The following is a 22,513-nucleotide window of genomic DNA, read 5'->3' on the forward strand; positions in this document are numbered from 1 at the left end:
GATTGTCTATCCTCTTCCTCCTCCGCTGATATGTTGGAAGAACATTTTTGGTTCTGGGTGATGCCAGCAGCCCAATTTTTCTGCCCCTGTTTAACAGGGGCGTTTAAGTACAATTTTTGATGCAATGCTTTGCAGCAGGGCTAATTCCTGCAATAAAACTAGAGTATATGGCAGAGGTTGCAGTGTGGTGGCACCAGCAACAGTGCCTAAGGCCCAATTTTTCTGCCCCTGTTTAACAGGGACATGTAATTACAATTCTTGATATAATATTTCACAGGAGGGCCCCTTCCTGTGCCCACCCAGAGTAACGGTGAGGACTTATAGTGTTGTGGCACCAGCACCACAACCACCAAAGGTCAATTTTTCTACCACTGTTCAACAATGGCATGTAATTACAATTCTTGATATAATCGTTCACAGCAGGGCGCTCCAGCGCCCACCAAGAGTCACTTTGAGGGCTTACAATGTTGTGGCAAAACCAACACCTTGTTCCGCCATTTCTGCAGAGCATATAGGGCAGGCCCCTACTTTCAAACATCCAATTTACAAACATCTCCTACTTGCAAACGGAAGGAGACAACAGCAAGTGAGATGAAAAAAGATGGACGACAAAACAAATTATACAGGGGTGATAACCCTTCCCTATGTTTTCCAAAAAGCTTAAAAATTGTTTTTTTGACTGGAGCTACACTTTAAAAATGTACCAGTTGAAAATTACAAACAGATTCAACTTAACACAACAAACCTACACAGTCCCTGTCTTGTTTGCACCACCTGTATACTGCTGTTCTGAGTATATAGGGCCTGGGGGCCACACACATTTCCTTTTTTTAATATGGGTACGGGGTTCCCCTTAATATGCGTACAAGACCCAAATAGGCTGGTAATGGGCAGGGAGGGCTACCCATGCCATTTTTCTGAATGATTTTCAACCATATTGCAGGAACCAGATATAACATTAAAACCGCAAGCAGTTTTAAATGGTGTTATTTCCGTTTAATGTCATTTTGTGCAGGGACTGTTCTAAACACGGGAAACACGTGGCACTTCACAGGCATACTACAGACACCCCCCAGGCACCATATTTAAAGGAATATTTCATTTTTTTTTTCACCTTAATCGTCATTAAAATCAGTGTTCCCGCCAAAAAGGCCGCTTTTAAAACTTTTTATTGCATTGACCCATGTCCCCTGAGGCAGGAGTCAGGTCCCCAAACCCTTTTTAGGACAGTATCTTGCATATCAGCCGTTAAAATTAGCACTTTCCATTTCGAACGTTCGAGTCCCATAGACTTCAATGGGGTTCTAACGTTCGTTACGAACGCGGGGTCCGTTCGAAAGTTCTGGTGCGAACCGAACCGGGGGGTGTTCGGCTCATCCCTAAGCTGCACATGCAGCAGAGGGCCATCAATGAGTACCTGTGCGACTACGGCACCAGGACAGGGTCAGGGGAGCTCGTTTTTTTTTCACCACTCTAGTGGGGCATGATCAGGGATGCATGCACTGTCCTGTCACCATTTGAGGAGGCCACAAGGATGGTGAGCAGTGGCAGTGCATGCATCAGTGACACTGTACCTCTTGACCACCTGTTGGAGCATACGCTGCGTGGAATAATGGACAGGGCACTTGAGGCAGACCAGAGGCAGGAAGAGGAGGACTCCCTTGCCTCTCAAGGCCCCCTTTATCCAGACAGTGTTCCTGCTGTCTCACCCATCACACAGGAAGAGGACGAGGAGGGGGAGGCTTGTGTCAGCATGGAGGTGGAGCCTGGCACTCAGCATCAGCAGCAGCAGTCTTTTAGGGATGATTTACAGTCCCAAGAAACACATGGACTTCTATGTGGCTAGGAGGAGGTAGCTGTGGATCATGTTGCCCTTAGTGACCCAGAGGACTCCGGACCGAATGCCTCAGCTAACCTACGCTGCATGGCCTCCCTGATCCCGCAAAGCCTGCGGAAGGATCCTCATATTCTTCGGATCAAGGAGAGGGACCATTACTGGCTGGCCACTCTCCTTGATCCACAGTACAAGGGTAAGGTTTCATAGTTTCATAGTTTCATAGTTAGTAAGGTTGAATAAAGACACCAGTCCATCCAGTTCAACCTGAGTGAGTGTCTACCCCTATCCCTGTACATTGCACACTCACATTGGTCCCTACCCTCAAGGAGCCCACAATCTAAGGTCCCCATTCATATACTAAGGCCAATTTTGGTCAGAGGATAATTAACTTACCTGCATGTCTTTGGACTATAGGGATGAGACATCTCCGGGAGGCCTTGCAGAAAGGTCTGTGCAACGCGTTCCCAGAGACGGGGAGGTTACAAACTCCTGGTCCTGGACAACGTGTTGCTGAGGCTTCGGTCAGTCACAGAAAAAGTGGTGGAGAAAGTGGCCGTCTGACCGACGCGTTCAGACAATTTTTTAGTCCGCAGCCCCAAAGTATGTTTGGTTCCAGCAACCATCGCCAGCGTCTGATTTAATGGTGCAGGAATACCTAGGGGCAAGGGCAGACTTGGACACCTTTCCCACCGAAAATTCTCTGGCTTACTGGGTCTTGAGAATGGATCACTGGCCAGAGCTTGCACAGTATGCAAATTAGCTACTGGCCTGTCCTGCATCCAGCGTTCTTTCGGAACGCACCTTCAGTGCTGCTGGTGACATTGTAACCGATCACAGGGTGCGCCTGTCCACCAACTCGGTTGGTCGACTGACCTTCATAAAGATGAATTAGTCTTGGATCACCACCAGCTACCAAGCACATGAAGCTGATGTAACCGAATAATTTTTTTTTGAAATGTCACATCCCTTCAAGACTGCCTATGCTGATGCTGAGTGACTGTCCTGTTATGTTGACTGACTATCCTCTTCCTCCTAAATGATCCTGATGATATCTTGGAAGAACATTTTTGGTTCTGGGTGATGCCACCAGCCCAATTTTTCAGCCCCTGTTTAACAGGGGCGTGTAATTAGAGTGCAATGCTTTGCAGCAGGGATCATTCCTGCACTCCAAATAGAGTATATGGGAGCGGTTGCAGTGTCGTGGCACCAGAGCCTAAGGCCCAATTTTTCAGCCCCTGTTTAACAGGGGCATGTATTACAATTTTTGATGCAATGCTTTGCAGCAGGGCTCATTCCTGCACTCCAACTAGAGTATATGGTAGAGGTTGCAGTGTATAGGCCCAATTTTTCAGCCCCTGTTTAACAGGGGCATGCAATACAATTTTTGATGCAATGCTTTGCAGCAGGGCTCATTCCTGCACTTCAACTAGAGTGTCTGGGAGAGGTTGCAGTGTTGTGGCACCAGTGCCTAAGGCCCAATTTTTCAGCCCCTGTTTAACAGGAACATGTAATTACAATTCTTGACATAATATTTCACAGCAGGGCCCGTTCCTGCGCCCACCGAGAGTAACTGTGAAGACTTATAGTGTTGTGGCACCAGCACCACAACCACCAAAGGCCCAATTTTTCTAGCACTGTTCAACAATGGCATGTAATTACAATTCTTGATATAATCGCTGACAGCAGGGGGCACTCCAGTGCCCACCAAGAGTCACTTTGAGGGCTTACAGTGTTGTGGCAACACCAACACCTTAGGCCCCCATTTCTGCAGAGCATATAGGGCAGGCCCCTACTTTGAAACATCCAACTTACAAACGTCTCCTACTTGCAAACGGAAGGAGACAACAGGAAGTGAGATGAAAAAAGACAGACGGCAAAAGAAATTATACAGGGGTGATAACCCTTCCCTATGTTTTCCAAAAAGCTTAAAAATAGTTTTTTTGACTGGAGCTACACTTTAAAAATGTACTAGTTGAAAATTACAAACAGATTCTACTTAACACAACAAACCTACACAGTCCCTGTCTTGTTTGCACCGCCTGTATACTGCTGTTCTGAGTATATAGGGCCTGGGGGCCCCACGCCTTTCCTTTTTTTAATTTGGGTACGGGGTTCCCCTTAATATCCGTACAAGACCCACAGGGGCTGGTAATGGGCAGTGGGGGGCTACCTATGCCATTTTTTTCATCCGTATTCCTGGAACCAGATATTATATTAAAACCGCAAGCAGTTTTAAATGACTTTTTTCCCGTTAAATGTCATTTTGTGCAGGGACTGTTCTAAATATGGGAAACACGTGGCACTTCACAGGCATACTACAGACACCCCCCAGGCACCATATTTAAAGGAATATTTTACTTTTTTTCACTTTAATCATCATTAAAATCAGTGCTCCCGAAAAAACTGCAGTTTTAAAAAAAAAATGGCATTGATCCATGTCCCCTGGGGCAGGAGCCAGGTCCCCAAACCCTTTTTAGGACAATATCTTGCATATTAGCCATTAAAATTAGCACTTTTTATTTTGAACATTCGAGTCCCATAGACTTCAATGGGGTTCTAAAATTCACACAAATTTTAGGTCCATTCGAAATTTCTGGTGCGAACAGAACCGGGGGGTGTTCGGCTCATCCCTATGTAAGAGGATATGGAGGAGAGATGAGGAGGAGATCCAGGAATCAGGATAAAGGTCAGGACAAGCAACAGACAAGCGCATCCAAGAGATGAAGCCGGGGTCACTACACAGAAAATCAATCCAAGGAAACAACAGGCAGGACGAGGAATAGCAAGAAGGAGCTCAGAGACAAATGAGAATATTGCTCAGCCAATGGGAGATGATCTCAGCATGACTTACATAATGAAGGAGATGAGGGGGAGGGGAGGAAGTCACTTATGGTGACCATAGAGACATGGAAATTCAACGAGTTCACCAGGGATCAGTCACTCGATCAGCGGCTGCAGCCAATAGCTTCATCACTGATCTGTGTATTCTGAGAGCGGAGGAGCGCCCCCCATTGTCAGAATACAATAGTGCAGCGGGGAGGATTCTCCCATCCCCCTCCAACGTGTGGATGGGGGAATCACTTCTGTTTTTTCCTCTCATCCCGCTGGATGAACGATAAAACTGAACCATGTATGGCCAGCGTTGGAAGAAAGATATATTCATCATCAACTGAGCCCTCTGAAGGGGTTAATCTGCATATTACCTCCTCTGCCGCCAGATTCAGCAGTCTTTTATCTACGTCCTTCCAAGTGGGATGTCTGTCAGTACCTGACATCACTTCCTGTCTGACATCACTTCCTGTCTGTATTCCATAGAAACTTCCTGTCTGGGTAGAGGTGAGATCACCATCTTGTGGATATCAGAGGAACTGCAGCCCAGAGAAACATCTCGTAATGTGAACACAGCCTTGTGCTGTGTGTGTATGTACTGTATATCCTTCCCCTTTCTCTCCTCCCTGAGTGTGTATGAAGAGGCGGAGCTCTGAGTGTGTATGAAGATGCGGAGCTCTGAGTGTGTATGAAGAGGCAGAGCTCTGAGTGTGTATGAAGAGGCGGAGCTCTGAGTGTGTATGAAGAGGCGGAGCTCTGAGTGTGTATGAAGAGGCGGACCTCTGAGTGTTTATTAAGAGGCGGAGCTCTGAATGTGTATGAAGAGGCGGAGCTCTGAATGTGTATGAAAATGCGGAGCTCTGAATGTGTATGAAGAGGCGGAGCTCTGAATGTGTATGAAGATGCGGAGCTCTGAATGTGTATGAAGAGGTGGAGCTCTGAGTGTGTATGAAGAGGCGGAGCTCTGAGTGTGTATGAAGAAGCGGAGCCCTGAGTGTGTATGAAGAGGCTGAGCCCTGAGTGTGTATGAAGAGGCGGAGCTCTGTGTATGAAGAGGCGGAGCTCTGAGTGTGTATGGAAAGGCGGAGTTCCTGCTGGAACAGCGGTCGGAGGAGTCTAGGAGGGAGATGACAGAAAGCACAGCAAACTTGCAGGAGTGAGTGAGGAGGATCCGGTTTCTTTGCCATCAGATGTGAGGGGAGTGTGAAGGATGTTGGTGACTCTGATAGATGAAAAGCTGGGAGTCATATTGCTCTGGTGAGTGGGGAAGCTAAGGGGGCGCCCTCACCATCACGTGTGTAAGAGGTGGAAGAAGGCGTGGCTACAGCTGTCACAGTTTGGAGCACCGAGAACTTTACACCTTATCAACTTTTCATTGATTGGTGGGGGAGGGGGGTTTTGAGCAAAATGGTTTGTTGAAGTGGATGCAAAGTGGAAGCAGAGAACACTATACGGAGCACAAAATATTGTATAACACAGATGATGGTACCCACTCCTATTTATAAAATTTCCAATCGAGGCATAATCTTTTAAAATTACAAAATATTGTATGATTATATGAATTTTCACAGGTTTTGAGTTCATTTATTATAGCAGCAAATATTATAAGAATAATGAAGTAGGTGCAATGTGGACACAGTGGACCTGCAGGGAACAGCATCTTGAGCACAAAGCACTTTATGTTGTATATGAATTTGCACATGGATCAGTTTACTTCATTTATTGATAAACACCATAAAATCAGTGAAGTAGGTGTAAAGTGGAAGCAGTAGATCCACAGAGAATATTATTTGAGCCCCTAGCACTTTATATATGAATGTCTCCACATATTTTAGTGTATTTGTGATGATTTATGTGCACACACAATAGGACGGCGCTGTGACACATAATGCTCTTCTAGTTTATAAAGGGAACACTTACCTTTGTTACAGCAGCAGTCCGGTATAAGTTATTTCTGTAGGTATTTGAGTTGTTACACATAGCGCGGATTTTATTCTATTTATATTGGTGACATAATTGCCCAAATCTGGGGATCAGGAGCCATTTCCACCCTTTACTCTCGGCTGGGGCTCTTTGTATCCATATAACAGATGTTCTACATGACTAAATCTGACATCAATTTTACTGCAAAATCAAAGAGGCCAAAATGTCTCCCCCCCGAGCAGTAATATATTTCTATCCCCCTTGGTGGGAGTGGAGATGACCCATCTATAAGGATATTAAAGTACATACACACACAGCACAAGGCTGTGTTCTCATTACGAGATGTTCTCAGGGCTGCAGTTCCTCTGATCTCCACAAGGTGGTGATCTCACCTCTACCCAGACAGGAAGTCTCTATGGAATATAGGAAGTGATGTCAGGAAGTTCCGGGTGAGAGGTGAGTCAGAAGGAAGTAGAGGAGACATTTCTGGAAGAAGCTGTAGAGGAGGCAATAAGATTATTATTATTATTATTATTATAATACAGGATTTATATGGCACCGACAGTTTACACAGCGCTTTACAACATTAGGGTAGACATTACAATACAATACAATTCAAGACAGGGGGAATCAGAGGGCCCTGCTCATTAGAGCTTACAATCTAGGCGGGAGGGTAAAGTTATACAAATAGATAATAGCTGTGGGGGATGAGCTAATGGAGAAATTAGTGCAGTTGTTAGATGGAGGCAGGATAGGCTTCTCTGAAGAGGAAAGTTTTCAGGGATCGCCTAAAAGTGGATAAATTTGGATACATTCTGACAGATTGGGGTAGTGAGTTCCAGCGGATGGGTTAGGCTCGGGAGAAGTGCTGGAGGCGGATATGGGAGGAGGTGATGAGGGAGCTAGAGAGCAGGAGGTCTTGGGAGGAACGAAGTGAGCGGTTAGGTTGGTATTTTGAGACTAGCCTAGTGATGTAGCCGGGGGCAGAGTTGTGGATGGCTTTGTAAGTAAGTGTTAGTATTTTGAATTTAACCACTTGCTTACTGGGCACTTAAACCCCCCTCAGTCCCAGACCAATTTCCAGCTTTCAGTGCTCTCACATTTTGAATGACAATTACTCAGTCATGCAACACTGTAACCAAATGATTTTTTTGTCCTTTTCTTCATACCAATAGAGCTTGCTTTTGGTGGTATTTGATCACCTCTCGGTTTTTTATTTTCTGCGCTATAAATGAAAAAATACCGAAAATGTAGAAAAAAAATGAATTTTTCTTTGTTTCTGTGACAAAATTTAGCAAATTAGCAATTTTTCTTCATAAATTTTGGCCACAATTTATACTGCTACACATCTTTGGTAAAAATAACCCAAATTTTTGCATATTATATGAACTGTGTGAAATTTATAGAGTCTACAAGCTATAGTGCAAATCATAAAGATTTGCAAAAAAAGATCACATCTGATGTACTGGTGGCCTATCTCCATTCTTGAGACCCTAACAAGCCAGGAAAGTACAAATGCCCCCCAAATGACCCCTTTTTGGAAAGTAGACATTCTAATGTATTTAGTAAGAGGCATGGTGAGTTATTTTAAGTTGTCATTTTTTCCCACAATTCTTTGCAAAATTACGATTTTTTTTTTTTTTTTCACAAAATTTTCATTGTAATAGCTTATTTCTCCCACACGGAATGTGCATACCACAAATAACACCCCAAAATACATACTCCTACTCCTCCTGAGTATAACAATACCACATGTGTGAGACTTTCGCACAGCCTGACCACATACAGAGGCCTAATTTTGAAATAGCACCTTCAGGCATTCTAGTAACATAAATTACACATTTCATTTCTCAACCACCTATTACAGTTTTGAAGGCCCTGGAGCACCAGGGCAATGGAAATGTCCAGAAAATGACCCCATTTTGGAAAGCTAACACCCCAACGTATAATCTATGAGGCATAATGAGTCTTTTCAATGGTTCATTTTTTTCCAGACCTTTTCGGAAAATGGGGAAAAAAATGAAAACGCATTTTTTTTACACAAAGTTGGCGGTTTATAAGATATTTCCAACACATAGCATTTACATAGCAAAAATAACACCCCAAAATACATTCTACTACTCCTCCTGAGTATGGCAATACCACATGTGTGAGACGTTTACACAGCCTGGCCACATGCAGAGGCGCAACATGCAAGAAACACCGTCGGCGTTCCAGGGACACATAGCCTGCACATACCAAGAATTACACCCCCAAATACATTATGCTGAGCAAAGGGTAAAGAAAAGATTACCTGTGGTTTTAGAAGTGCAGTTGTCCACAGGAGGATATCACTGGTCCAGGCAGCAGGCAGGGACTTGGTCAGCAACAGCGAACACAGTTTTTCAGGCAGGGATACTGTCCATATTACAGTCCAGGATCAGTGCAGAGATGTCAGCAGTGCCAAAAATATTGGTCCTGGTAGTAGGCAGGTCCTTGTGGTGTGGTCAGTGCGGCATGTCGGCAGTAAGTCCTACAGGCAGCAGACAGAAGTAGAGCCTCGTTCAGGACAGAATGGGGATAGGGGTAGAGGCTTCTCCCTTCCAAATCTCTTTGAAGCCTCCGAGTCTCCAGACCCTAATCTAGGAATAAGAAAACAAAGAAAATTGTTTTCTTCTTCCAGAAAAACTATACTGGAGCCCCTCACATATGTGAGACCCCGTGTTGAATCCCACTAGTCCAGTTGCAGAATACAAGATCAGTCCAAGAGGCAGGCAAATATATCGTGGTCAAACAGTCCAAGGTCAGTTCCAGATCAGGCAGAGATATGTACAGAATCGTTAGACAGAAGCATGGTTGAATAACAGTCCAGGGTCAGTTCCAGATCAGGCAGAGATATGTACAGAATCGTTAGACAGAAGCATGGTCGAATAACAGTCCAGGGTCAGTTCCAGATCAGGCAGCGGTATGTACAGAATCGGCAGGCATAAGAGTGGTCAAATAACAAGCCAGGGTCAGTTACAGAGCAGGCAGTGGCATAAGGGGTGTGAAGGTGTATGAAGGCAGGAACTGAGGATTATGTTTACCATACTTCACTAAAAATTTATTGAAGTATGGTAATGCCGAAAACAGTCGCCTATGCAGAGGCCTGGTTGGGAAGGACATTGTGCACAATAATAAGATGTGTCTCTTCTGACTCCTGCTCTGGTACACACCTTACATCTTTTTTGACGTCTTTGGCCTGTTGGTTTGGGGGGGATTTTATCGGGAAAGTGGCGCTCGGAGAGTCGACTAACAACGTCTGATCGGATATTTTCTGGTGGGCCGTTTGGGAAAATAAGGGCAGTGAAAACTTCCTCCTGGTAGCCAAAGAAACGTTTGGGGTTTTGGGTGGAGTTGCGGTAAATGATATAGGAATTGTAAATGGCCAATTGAAAAAAATAAATTGCTACTTTTTTGTACCAATGGTATGTCCGTCTTGTGACAAGATATGGTTCCATCATTTGGTCGTTGAAGTCGACTCCTCCCATGAACAAATTATATTCGGAAATGCATTTGGGTTTCTTTACGGGGCCATTCCTTCTGGGGATTTCCACAAAGGTATCGTTGTGGATAGAAGATAACATATACACATCCCTTCTGTCCCTCCACTTCACTGCCAGAACCTCCTTGTTTCTCAGACTTGCAGTTTCTCCTTTTCACAGCTTCTTGTTCACAAGACTTTGAGGAAAGCCCTTCCGGTTCCTTTTTATGGTGCCACATGCTGGCGTCTTCTTCCGGTGAAGGTTGTGGAACAGGGGCAGAGATGTGTAGAAGTTATCTACATAGAGGTGGTAGCCTTTATCCAATAGGGGGTATATGAGGTCCCAAACAATTTTTCCGCTGGATCCCAAGTAGTCCGGACAATTAGGGGGCTGCGGCTGGGTGTCCTTCCCTTCGTACACCATGAATGAATATGTGTGCCCTGTGGCTCGGTCGCATAATTTGTAGACCTTCACCCCATAGGGGGCCCTTTTGCTGGGCATAAATTGCTTTATTCTAAGCCTGTCGCTAAATTTAATAAGGGACTCATCCACACATATGTGTTGGTCCGGGGTAAACAATTTGGGGAATATTTCTGAAAAATAATTAAGTATTGGTCGAATTTTGTAAAGCCGGTCATAATTTGGATCATTTCGTGGAAGGCACTGGGAATTGTCACTGAAATTTAAGAACCTCAGGATGATCTGATACCTGGTTCTGGGCATTACCGTGGAGAAGAGCGGTAGAGTCCCATATTAAATGTGAGGCCTAAAAAAACCTTGAACTCCTCCACCGTTAGGTCTCTCCATTCGTAGGGACGGGCATAATAAGAGGTCGGATTTTGCAAAATAAATTGTTGTGCATACAAGTTGCACTGGGCCACAATTGATGACAACATATCCTCCGTAAAAATTAAATTAAAAAAATCAATTGGGGTAAAGTTCTCTGTGTCTACCTGGACTCCTGGCTGGGCGGTGAAAGGGGGAACATTGGCCTCTCCTGAATTAGGAGGAAGCCACAAGGGGTTCTGAAGGGCATAGGGAAGGCCGGCATGGCTCCTAACCCTTTGGGGCTGAGATGACACCCCACTGGTACTTGGCCTTTCTTGCCGGGGCACTGCGGTGCTGGTGGACGGCACTGCGGTGCTGGTGGATGGGCCTGCCTCACTAGAACGCCTTCGTTTGATGGGCCGGATATCTTCCTCCTCGGATTCAGTCAGTGTTTCACTGCTGAGGACTGGCTCATAATTTACATCGGCTTCAGAATCCGAATCTGAAAAGGAATCTGAAGAGGAGAGCTCCCCGTTGCTCTCGTCGGCCGTGGAAATAATTTGGTACACCTCCTCAGCGGAAAAGACACGTTTAGCCATGGTAGCACTGATGGGCACTGATGAGGTGGCACAGATGTGCACTGATTATACACATGGGTGCTTTTGAGGTGGCACAGATGGGTGCTTTTGAGGTGACACAAATGGGCACTGATGGGTCGGCACAGATGTGCACTGATTTATTGCACAGATGTGCAGATTTATTGCACGGATGTGCACTGATGAGGCGGAAGATGGGCACTGCTGAGGTGGCAGATGGGCACTGCTGAGTCGGCACAGATGGGCACTGCTGAGTCGGCACAGATGGGCACTGCTGAGTCGGCAGATGGGCACTGATGGGTCAGCACAGATGTGCACTGATTTAATGTGCAGATTTATTGCACGGATGTGCACTGATGAGGCGGCAGATGGGCACTGCTGAGGCGGCAGATGGGCACTGCTGAGTTGGCACAGATGGGCACTGCTGAGTCGGCACAGATGGGCACTGCTGAGTCGGCAGATGGGCACTGATGGGTCGGCACAGATGTGCACTGATTTATTGCACAGATGTGCAGATTTATTGCAGATGTGCACTGATGAGGCAGCAGATGGGCACTGCTGAGGCGGCACAGATGGGCACTGCTGAGGCGGCACAGATGGGCACTGCTGAAGCGGCACAGATGGGCACCGATTGGTACAGATGGGCACCGATTGGCACTGGCGGTGCACAGATGGGCACTGGCGGTGCACATGTGGGCACTGGCGGTGCACAGGTGGGCACAGGTGGGGTAGAGATGGGCACTGGTGGTGTAGATCTGGGCACTGGCGGGGTAGATATGGGCACTGGCAGTGTAGATCTGGGCACAGATGGCAGAAACAAGTTGTTCTTTATTGACTTACAGTATCTCACTCCTCACACGCTATCGCTGTGTGAGGAGACAGATTCGGCAATGGGTGATGATCTCATTTGTTTACATTAGAGATCATCACCCATTGGAGGCGGCGATCGCGCTGTAAACAGCCGCTGTGATTGGCCGTTTACAGCGATCTGTGATTGGCTGTGTCCAGGGGACACGGCTAACACAGATTTTCCCCGATGCGCGCTCCCGGGAGCGCGCGGGGAGCTCTTAAAGGGGACGACGTCAATAGACGTAGTCCCGGAAATTGAGATCCGCGCTGTAGCTGTCATTTGACTATAGCGCGGATCTCAAGTGGTTAATTAGTTGGGCAAGTGGCAGCCAATAGAGGGATTGGCAGAGAGGGGTAGCAGACACTGTGCGGTTTGTAAGGTGTATGAGTCTGGCAGCAGCATTCATGATGGACTGAAGAGGGGATAGTCTATTTAAAGGTAAGCCAATGAGGAGGGAGTTACAGTAGTCAAGGCAAGAGATAACCAGGGAGTGAATCGGGAGCTTTGTGGTTTCATTGGCTAGGAAGGGATGTAGTTTAGAGATGTTTCGGAGGTTGAGGCGGCAAGCTTTGGAAAGTGATTGGATGTGGGGCTAAAAGGATCGTATTTTCTATTTACACCCAGTAACCCCCTTTTACTGAAGGTCAGAAATATTAGATGTTTGTATTTAGTTTTATAAAATGGACAATCTCTAATCCGGATGCAATGTATAACACAGTCAGTTTATCGGTATAATTTGGAGTGTGAGTTCCGGGGGGGTCCCCACAGGGGGAGGACACGAGGCTCCCTCAGTAATAGTGGTGAATATGTAGCGCTACACCAAACATACATACAGTGCAAACTTGTGGGTGAGATTAATCAGACAAAAAATAAGTGAGAAAAAGTCCACATAGAGGTAAATGAAACAACAAATGTCCATCTAGACACGTAGGTGAATACACAAAATGTTACACAGCCCCGAGAGTCATCAAACTGTAGACGTCTTCAAAATAAACATCAAGGTTCATATACGCTTATCAGAGATGTTGGACTCGAATATCATAAGACAACGAGTCAATCGAGCATGAATGCACCCATGGGATAGGTCCACGATGACTGTATATCCGATGTCAGGTAATTCCCAGATTGGCCTTACTCCAACTTCACACGGTATCGACCATGGATATAATGGATACTGCATGTGGTACCAGGATAGGAATCCAGTGATGGCAAATGGATGACCAAAATCAACCCTAATAAGGGTGCTGGAACCAAATGGTGAAGCTCAGAAGCACTTGCATCTGTACACATAAAAAAGGGGGAGCTCCGATAGTGCAGGTCAAAAGACAGCTTTTAATAGGTAAAAACCAATGTACAGAAAACGTATAAAAACAATCACATGTGATAAAAGCAATATGGGCAATAGAGTACCTCGCCTTATGCATTTTGTCCAATACGGACTTCTACTGGGGCCTCAGTAAGAATCACATAAATGATTGTATATTGTGTCAGGATAGAGCCAGACACCCTGACACCACCTGAATCTGAGGTGAGGTCTCTGGCTGAATTCACAACACAAAGAAGTGGGTCAGTCTGGTGAGAGTTGTCTTCCATGATGGACTGTCAGGGCTGGCTTAGCCCTTCCTCCTCTAGGCTGGCCGCTCAGCTGTCGGCTAATTGCCAGCTCTCTTCTCTCTCCACAGTTACCAGCTGTTCCCGATGATGCTTGTCTGACCTGCCTATTTAAGGCATCCCAGCTCATTTCTCCATTGCCTTCACGTTGGTCACATCACAAGGAACCATCTCCTGCTGTTTGTTTCAAGACTGGCTTGCTGACATCCCTCCTGGCTTCTTATCCTGCTTGCAGTTGCTCTCCTTGGATCCCTGACTTCTGGACTGGCTGATTACCCGATCTGGTTTATGAACTTTGGACTGGCTGACTACCCGATCTGGCTACTGGACTCTGGCTATGCTTGACTACGCTTTTTTCTATTTACCTTTTTATTTTTATTATTAATAAACAAGTGTGTCTGTGTTGCTAAGCTGTGGTCAGACCCTCCCAGCCCCCTCTAAGGGCCCATGGACTTCACCCTGCCTGCCCTGCTTCAGCTACCAGCCCCTATCCCTGCCTGCCTGAATCTCTGCCCTGTTCTAGACTTAGCCCTGCCTGCCTGGATCTCTGCCCTATTCTGGACTTAGCCATGTCTGCCTGGATCTCTGTCCTGTTCTGGACGTAGCCATGTCTGCCTGGATCTCTGTCCTGTTCTGGACTTAGCCCTGTCTACCTGAATCTCTGCCCTGTTCTGGACTTAGCCTTGCCTGCCTGGATCTCTGCCCTGTTCTGGACTTAGCCCTGCCCAGGTCTTTGCCCTGTTCTGGGCTTAGCCCTGCCCAGATCTTTGCCTTGTTCTGGGTTTAGCCCTGCCTGCCTGAATCTCTGTCCTGTTCTTGACTTAGCCCTGCCTGCCTGGATCTCTGCCTGGTTCTGCACTTAGCCCTGCCTAGATCTTTGCCCTGTTCTGGGCTTAGCCCTGCCCAGATCTTTGCCCTGTTCTGGGCTTAGCCCTGCCTGCCTGGATCTCTGTCTTATTCTGGACTTAGCGCTGCCTGCCTGGATTTCTGCCCTGTTCTGCACTTAGCCCTACCCAGATCTTTGCCCTGTTCTGGGCTTAGCACTGTCTGCCTGGATCTCTGTTCTGTTCTGCACTTAGCCCTTTCCGGATCTCTGTCCTATCCTGGGCTCAGCCCTGCCTGCCTGGATCTCTGCCCTGTTCTGGACTTAGCCTTGCCTACCCAGATCTTTGCCCTGTTCTAGATTATCTGTGTGGTGTTACAATACCACCCGGGGGAATGTTTCTTTCTACTGTGTCTTGCTACCCTGATTTGCTAACACTGCTCTGCCCATGTACCAAGGACTTTAACCAAGCTGTACCAAACACTGAAAGAATAAAGGTAGTAGGTTGCGCTATGGAACTTATGTAGAAAATATAGGGTAGATAAAAAATATATAGGGGAAGGAAAAAATAGGTAAGAGCTGCCTCTATTACTATCCACCTGGTAGGGTGGAGAATGTTAGATGGGGGGTACTATGAATAGATTTGGCGCTATACCTATATATGAAAATATATGTTGCCAAAAACTTAATAGTGTGCTAAATTAAAAGTGTTATATCAACCTGGTGTGTAAGTGCCAATGTGCAATAAATAATTCTAGTATTGAAATAAAAATATAAATATATAAACTATAAGCGAAAAAGTTCAAAATGTGTGTGTATAGAATATTTGTCGCGTTGGTAAGTATTTGCCAGCGTGCTGGCTATAAAAGGTAAAATTAGCTTGGGTGCAATAGAAAACCTGAAATAGTGATCACTTCTTAAACTCTAGAACATATAAATACCTTAAACTTGTGAACTGCTTAATATATTAGTGATCAATTAGATAAAAATTATACAAATAAAATATGAACCACAAAAAAATATAACCCAGTAATTGGATTTAGAGTGCACAGATGTGACAATAAGGTCTATGCATGCAGTAATAAAATGTACAATAAATATGTGATAGATATCAATACATCAAGTGAAACATGCCAAATATTGGGACTGAAAAAATAAAAATAAAAATTGTTTTTCAAAAAATATAAAAATAAAAATGAAAATAAAAATAAAAATAAAATAAAAAAATATAAATAAAAATTAAATATTTGTCCCAGAAAATGTATACAAAGAAAAAGTCTAAAAATATAAAAATATGAAAGATAAAAAGTAAACAAGCAAGAAGTCTCTAGTGCAGTGCAATTAATGGGGGATTTCCCGTGGATAAAGGAAGGGATGTGATGGATCCAAACTATTCTTCATGCATTGTGGACACTTCTAGGTTGTACTCTCACCAGAAAAATAACCCCATCCGGGGTGGATCAGCCTCCACAGTATGAGCTACTGTGTCGCTCTCTGGCTTGCTTCAAATGGGCTGCTGAGGATCCCTCGTTATTTCCAGGTGGAGTGTGCCACAGTATATATATATTAAAAGAGAGGACCATCCATAGTGTGATACCGTATAAATCAATTTATTTAAGAAGATACTTAAAACTACTCACACTTTTGGTAGAAGTAATGGCATAAATGGATACAGTATAAAGGATGCAATGTGAAAGGTATGGAAGCTGCTGGGAGCGTTCCGTTCGGCTTCCCCGCCGTCTGTAATGGAAGTGTGTATTCGATAGGCCACGCCCTACGCGTTTCGTCACTGGGACGTCATCCGGAGCGGCCATCTTTACACACCTCACGCTCTATATAGGACACAATGCACCTATCGCGCATGCGCGGACAAACGCCGCCATTTTAACTGTGGGAATGCCCTTATGTCGAATAAAGCGCGGTGGTGATTGTGTTCCTATTACCATCCTATGCAGTGTTCTGCCGTTTAACCCACCGAAGGTTTTTCATGCGGAGCTATATATGTCTGCTAATTTGCTAGTATGTGATTATGCTGCTTACTGAAACCAAACTTAAATTACGCATGAATATAATACATATGAAGTTATAAATAGAAATTACTGATAAAAACATAAAAATAAGTGACATTATCAATAGACAAACCGTGTTATAAAAGAATTACTAACCGATCATAAAACGATAGAGGCTTTGGGCGGATAAAATTTGGATTTAATTGTGTAAAACGGAGGGAAAGAGAAAGTATAATAAAAAAACATGTGTGTGTAATGGATAAAATAGCTGAAAGAATGGGGTGGAAGATAAGAATAAAATATAAAATATAAAAATTAAAAAGTTAAAATTGTAGAATTGGATTGAGATGAAATGAATAATTTTTAATAAGATTAACTTAATGTAGGATATTTTGGTTTACTGGCTACGTGAATGTATGTATACAGAAGAGAGGAATATTTCAAGGCTAAATGTGCCCTTCCTTGATTACTATTTTTCTTTTTGGAGTAATGGGTTGGGGTGTTCATTAGTTGAATAGATAACATTCGACCCTCAGTGCTGTAGTTTGCATTCGACCCGAAATTCAACCTACAAACATCTGTACTTATTTCTTCAACGGTAATACAAGTGAAATTGTATTCGTGCGATATTAACATTATTAGTTGGTAGGCAGCATTCGACCCCAGATGCTATGAACTATATTCGATCAGGAATTCGACACTGAATAATATATTATCTTTGGTAATCGTGTGGATAGGATTGCATTCCTTCTGGATAGATTATTGAAAAATTAAAAATTAGAAATTAAAAATTGAAGTGTGGGAAAAATTATATTTTTATATAAAACTATTATATTAAAAAATAAAAATTAAAAATTGGTTATAAAACAATTCAAATCCAGGTCTATATTCATTCCTGCTGGATGTAAACTTTCTAAATTAAAAATCCACTTAGTTTCATTCTGTGAAATCTTCTTAGTCATGTCTTCACCTCTCCAGTGTCCCTTCACTTTGTCAATGGCATAAAAAATCATTTGGTTGGGATCTTGGTTGTGAAAATCCCTAAAATGCCGCGAGACACTGTGTTTGACATATCCCTTCCTAATGTTTTTAATGTGTTCACCAATTCTTATATGTAGTTCCCGTGTTGTTCTTCCTACATATTGTTTGCGGCACGGACATTCTATGACGTATGTCACATGCGTGCTTTTACAGGAGATCAATTCTTTTATGGGGAATGTCCTTCCGTTGGTGACTGACATGAATGTAGTGGTTTTCCTTTGGGTTTTTTTGCTTTTGCGACATGGGAGACATTGTCCACACTTAAAAAAACCTTTTAGATGTTTACTAATTGTTATATGTCGTGGGGGGTCGATCGTGTTTTTAACCAATTTATTTCTTAGATTAGGAGCCTTCTTGTAAATAAACGCAGGATTATTGGGTAATAATTTCTTTAGCGTTTCGTCCGTTTTTAGGATTGGCCAATGTTTTTTTATGATCTTTTCTATTTGTTTATGATGTCTGTTGAAACCTGTGAAGAAGGCCATTTCTATATTTTTCTTGTTCCTGCCGGTCGTTTTGTCCTCTATTAATTTTTTCCTCTCAGTTTTCGTTATAGTTTTTTTGAGGGCTCTGAGGTAGGGTTCTTTATATCCTTTTTGTATGAATCTCCTAATGATAACCTCTGCTTGTGCGTCAAAATCCTCTCTTTTGGTGCAGTTTCTATATATTCTTAGGAGTTGCCCTTTGGGTATGTTGCCCATCCATCTTGGATGGTGGCAACTTGACGTAGGTATATACCCATTTCTGTCCGTAGCCTTAAAAAAGGTTTTTGTACCCAGTGATCCTTCTGACTTAAAAATTTGTAGATCTAAGTAGTCTATACTTTGTGTGTCGCATTTTTCTGTAAATGTGATACCATAAATATTAGAATTTATTTCTTCCAGGAAGGACCGTAGTTCGTCTTGGGAACCACCCCAGACTATTAAAATGTCATCTATATACCTTCTGTACATTTTTTAATTCTCTCTGGGGATTCCATAAATTTGCTCTTCCTCCCAGTGGTCCAGGAATAAATTTGCTACGCTGGGTGCGTATTTAGCCCCCATGGCAACTCCCTTGGTTTGAACATAATATTTGTCTTTGTACCAGAAGTGGTTATGTTTCATCGCCAGGTCTAGTCCTTCAAGTACATAGTCTATTTGTTCTTGTTTTAAGTCCGATCTTCTGTGGAGGGCCCATTCTACCGCATTGAGGCCGTCCTTTTGTTTAATGTTGGTATATAGAGAATTGACATCAATGGTGACTAATAAGTCCTTTTCCTCAATCTTAATATTATCCAATTCCTTCAACAGTTGTCTGCTGTCTCTCAAATAGGATTTGCCTTTGGTTACCAGCGGTTGTAAAAAACCGTCCACATATGCTCCCAGTCTTGAAAAAAGGGAGTCGATCCCACTTACTATGGGTCTCCCCGGGGGTTGCGTTTGGCTTTTGTGGATTTTTGGGACATAGTAAATTACAGGAGTTTTTGGTGCTTTTGGGATTAAGTATTGGGCTTCTTTTTTGTTAAGAATCCCTTTATTTAGGCCTTTTTGGACATAGTTCTTCAGTTTATTTTTATATGCCGTTTTTGGATTTTTCTTTAATTGTAGGTAAGTGTCCGGAATGCTTAAAAGATTGGCCATTTCCTGTTCGTAGTCTATTTTGTTGAGTATGACCAGTCCACCGCCCTTGTCCGCTGGTCTTATGACTATATCCTTCTTTTTTTCCAACTGTTTTATGGTCTTCCAGATGCCCTTCTTCTTGGAGGGTTTGATTGTTAATTCCCTAATATCTCTTTCAACTAATTTTTTAAAAACTTTGATTCCCTCGTTTTGCTGCTGGTTGGGGTTAAAAATTGAATTATTTCTCAGCTCAGAATGTTTAAAATTTGTTTTTTCTTTCTCTTTCCCTGAATTTGTGTTGTTGGCAAAAAACTTTTTAATATTTAATTTCCTAATGAATTTTTGTAAATCAATAAAGGTTTCAAATTTATCCAAATTCTTGTCCGGCGCATATTTTAAGCCTAGGTCAAGTACTTTGAGTTCCTCCTCGCTGAAAGTGGTCCCGCTTAGGTTGTATATACCTTCACCTAATATTCTCGCCTTCTTTTTCTTGAGGCCTCCTCTTTTGCCCCTCTTTCGTTTCCTTCTGCCCACCTTGGGGGTCTGTATTCCCTCCCCTGGTTCTCTCGGTAGTCCTGTTGTGCTGGATATTCTTCTCTCGTGTTTCCTGGGCCTGTCCACCTGGGGTTCCATCCTCCATTCCTCCTCGGAGGTCTCTGATATTGGTTTCTTGTTGGATATCGGAAAGGCCTCCAGCCGTCTCTTGATCCAAATGGGGGATTTCTCGGTGGTCTGTGCCCTTGCCCCCCGTGAAAAGGACCATTTTGATACCTGTTCTGAAAGGGGGTGGTTTGGGGGTGTCTTCTAAGGGGGGAGTACCTATTGTAATGTCTTGGAATATTATAAGGGTCCGGGTGTGGTTGTGGGACATGTCTAGGAGTATCCCATTCTCTTCTGTCCCGATTAGTATTATGGTTGGTTTCTGATCCTCGGTAATTGGGTGTATGAGGTTCTGTCAATCTGATTGCTCTGTTGGGTGTTTGGGTGGGTTGTTGCCATTCTACATCTTCTCCATTTCCTTGGTCTTCGTCTGGGTCATCACCCATGGAAATGTTGTTGTCCTCATCTGTATAAGTGGTGTCCATTTGCCACTTGTAAATTTGCTGATTTTTATAGTCCAATACATCCCTCCGGAATTTTTTTTCTGCTTTTTTTGTTGGACTTCTTTGTCATATTTCTTGATTGCTTCTTGCAGATTTTTTTCTTTCTCCTTATATTCAGTTGTCTCTTTATAAGATGACAGTTGTTCTTTAATGTGTGAAATCTCTACTTCAATATTTTTAAGTTTGACTTGTCTTCTTAGTACAATCTTTTGTAATAGCAGAGTTTCACTTTCATTGAAAAATTTAAACCAGTCTTCCATTAAATGTTTATCATTAAGGGCATCATTGGGGGAAACGTCCCATCTTAGTCTCCTAGGAGTGATTTTTGCTGAGATATACATCTCCAAGATGGCTATGTCCCACCATACTCTTAATTGCTTTTCTAAATTGTGTTTTAATTGTTTGAACAGACTGTCTAAATCCTGTTTATTGGCTACATGTTCTTGGTTAAAGATTTCCATAAGATTAATAGCTCTATTAATTAATAGCTTTAATTTAGAAAGTTTACATCCAGCAGGAATGAATATAGACCTGGATTTGAATTGTTTTATAACCAATTTTTAATTTTTATTTTTTAATATAATAGTTTTATATAAAAATATAATTTTTCCCACACTTCAATTTTTAATTTCTAATTTTTAATTTTTCAATAATCTATCCAGAAGGAATGCAATCCTATCCACACGATTACCAAAGATAATATATTATTCAGTGTCGAATTCCTGATCGAATATAGTTCATAGCATCTGGGGTCGAATGCTGCCTACCAACTAATAATGTTAATATCGCACGAATACAATTTCACTTGTATTACCTTTGAAGAAATAAGTACAGATGTTTGTAGGTTGAATTTCGGGTCGAATGCAAACTACAGCACTGAGGGTCGAATGTTATCTATTCAACTAATGAACACCCCAACCCATTACTCCAAAAAGAAAAATAGTAATCAAGGAAGGGCACATTTAGCCTTGAAATATTCCTCTCTTCTGTATACATACATTCACGTAGCCAGTAAACCAAAATATCCTACATTAAGTTAATCTTATTAAAAATTATTCATTTCATCTCAATCCAATTCTACAATTTTAACTTTTTAATTTTTATATTTTATATTTTATTCTTATCTTCCACCCCATTCTTTCAGCTATTTTATCCATTACACACACATGTTTTTTTATTATACTTTCTCTTTCCCTCCGTTTTACACAATTAAATCCAAATTTTATCCGCCCAAAGCCTCTATCGTTTTATGATCGGTTAGTAATTCTTTTATAACACGGTTTGTCTATTGATAATGTCACTTATTTTTATGTTTTTATCAGTAATTTCTATTTATAACTTCATATGTATTATATTCATGCGTAATTTAAGTTTGGTTTCAGTAAGCAGCATAATCACATACTAGCAAATTAGCAGACATATATAGCTCCGCATGAAAAACCTTCGGTGGGTTAAACGGCAGAACACTGCATAGGATGGTAATAGGAACACAATCACCACCGCGCTTTATTCGACATAAGGGCATTCCCACAGTTAAAATGGCGGCGTTTGTCCGCGCATGCGCGATAGGTGCATTGTGTCCTATATAGAGCGTGAGGTGTGTAAAGATGGCCGCTCCGGATGACGTCCCAGTGACGAAACGCGTAGGGCGTGGCCTATCGAATACACACTTCCATTACAGACGGCGGGGAAGCCGAACGGAACGCTCCCAGCAGCTTCCATACCTTTCACATTGCATCCTTTATACTGTATCCATTTATGCCATTACTTCTACCAAAAGTGTGAGTAGTTTTAAGTATCTTCTTAAATAAATTGATTTATACGGTATCACACTATGGATGGTCCTCTCTTTTAATATATATATACTGTGGCACACTCCACCTGGAAATAACGAGGGATCCTCAGCAGCCCATTTGAAGCAAGCCAGAGAGCGACACAGTAGCTCATACTGTGGAGGCTGATCCACCCCGGATGGGGTTATTTTTCTGGTGAGAGTACAACCTAGAAGTGTCCACAATG

At 43.1% G+C, this 22,513-nt stretch overlaps 1 protein-coding gene across 1 annotated transcript in view; it reads right to left on the bottom strand.

Moving 5' to 3' along the window:
• The window catches only part of LOC143986899 (uncharacterized), a 549,767-nt gene that overhangs the window by 41,622 nt on the left and 485,632 nt on the right, over window positions 1-22,513 (bottom strand). The window contains 1 exon segment of the mRNA XM_077485306.1: window positions 5,041-5,118. Coding sequence (XP_077341432.1) covers window positions 5,041-5,118 — 78 coding nt within the window.

This window comes from Lithobates pipiens, unplaced genomic scaffold, assembly GCF_037356315.1.
Source record: "Lithobates pipiens isolate NorthernLeopardFrog02 unplaced genomic scaffold, aLitPip1_a1.2 Scaffold_18, whole genome shotgun sequence".
Lineage (NCBI taxonomy): Eukaryota > Metazoa > Chordata > Amphibia > Anura > Ranidae > Lithobates > Lithobates pipiens.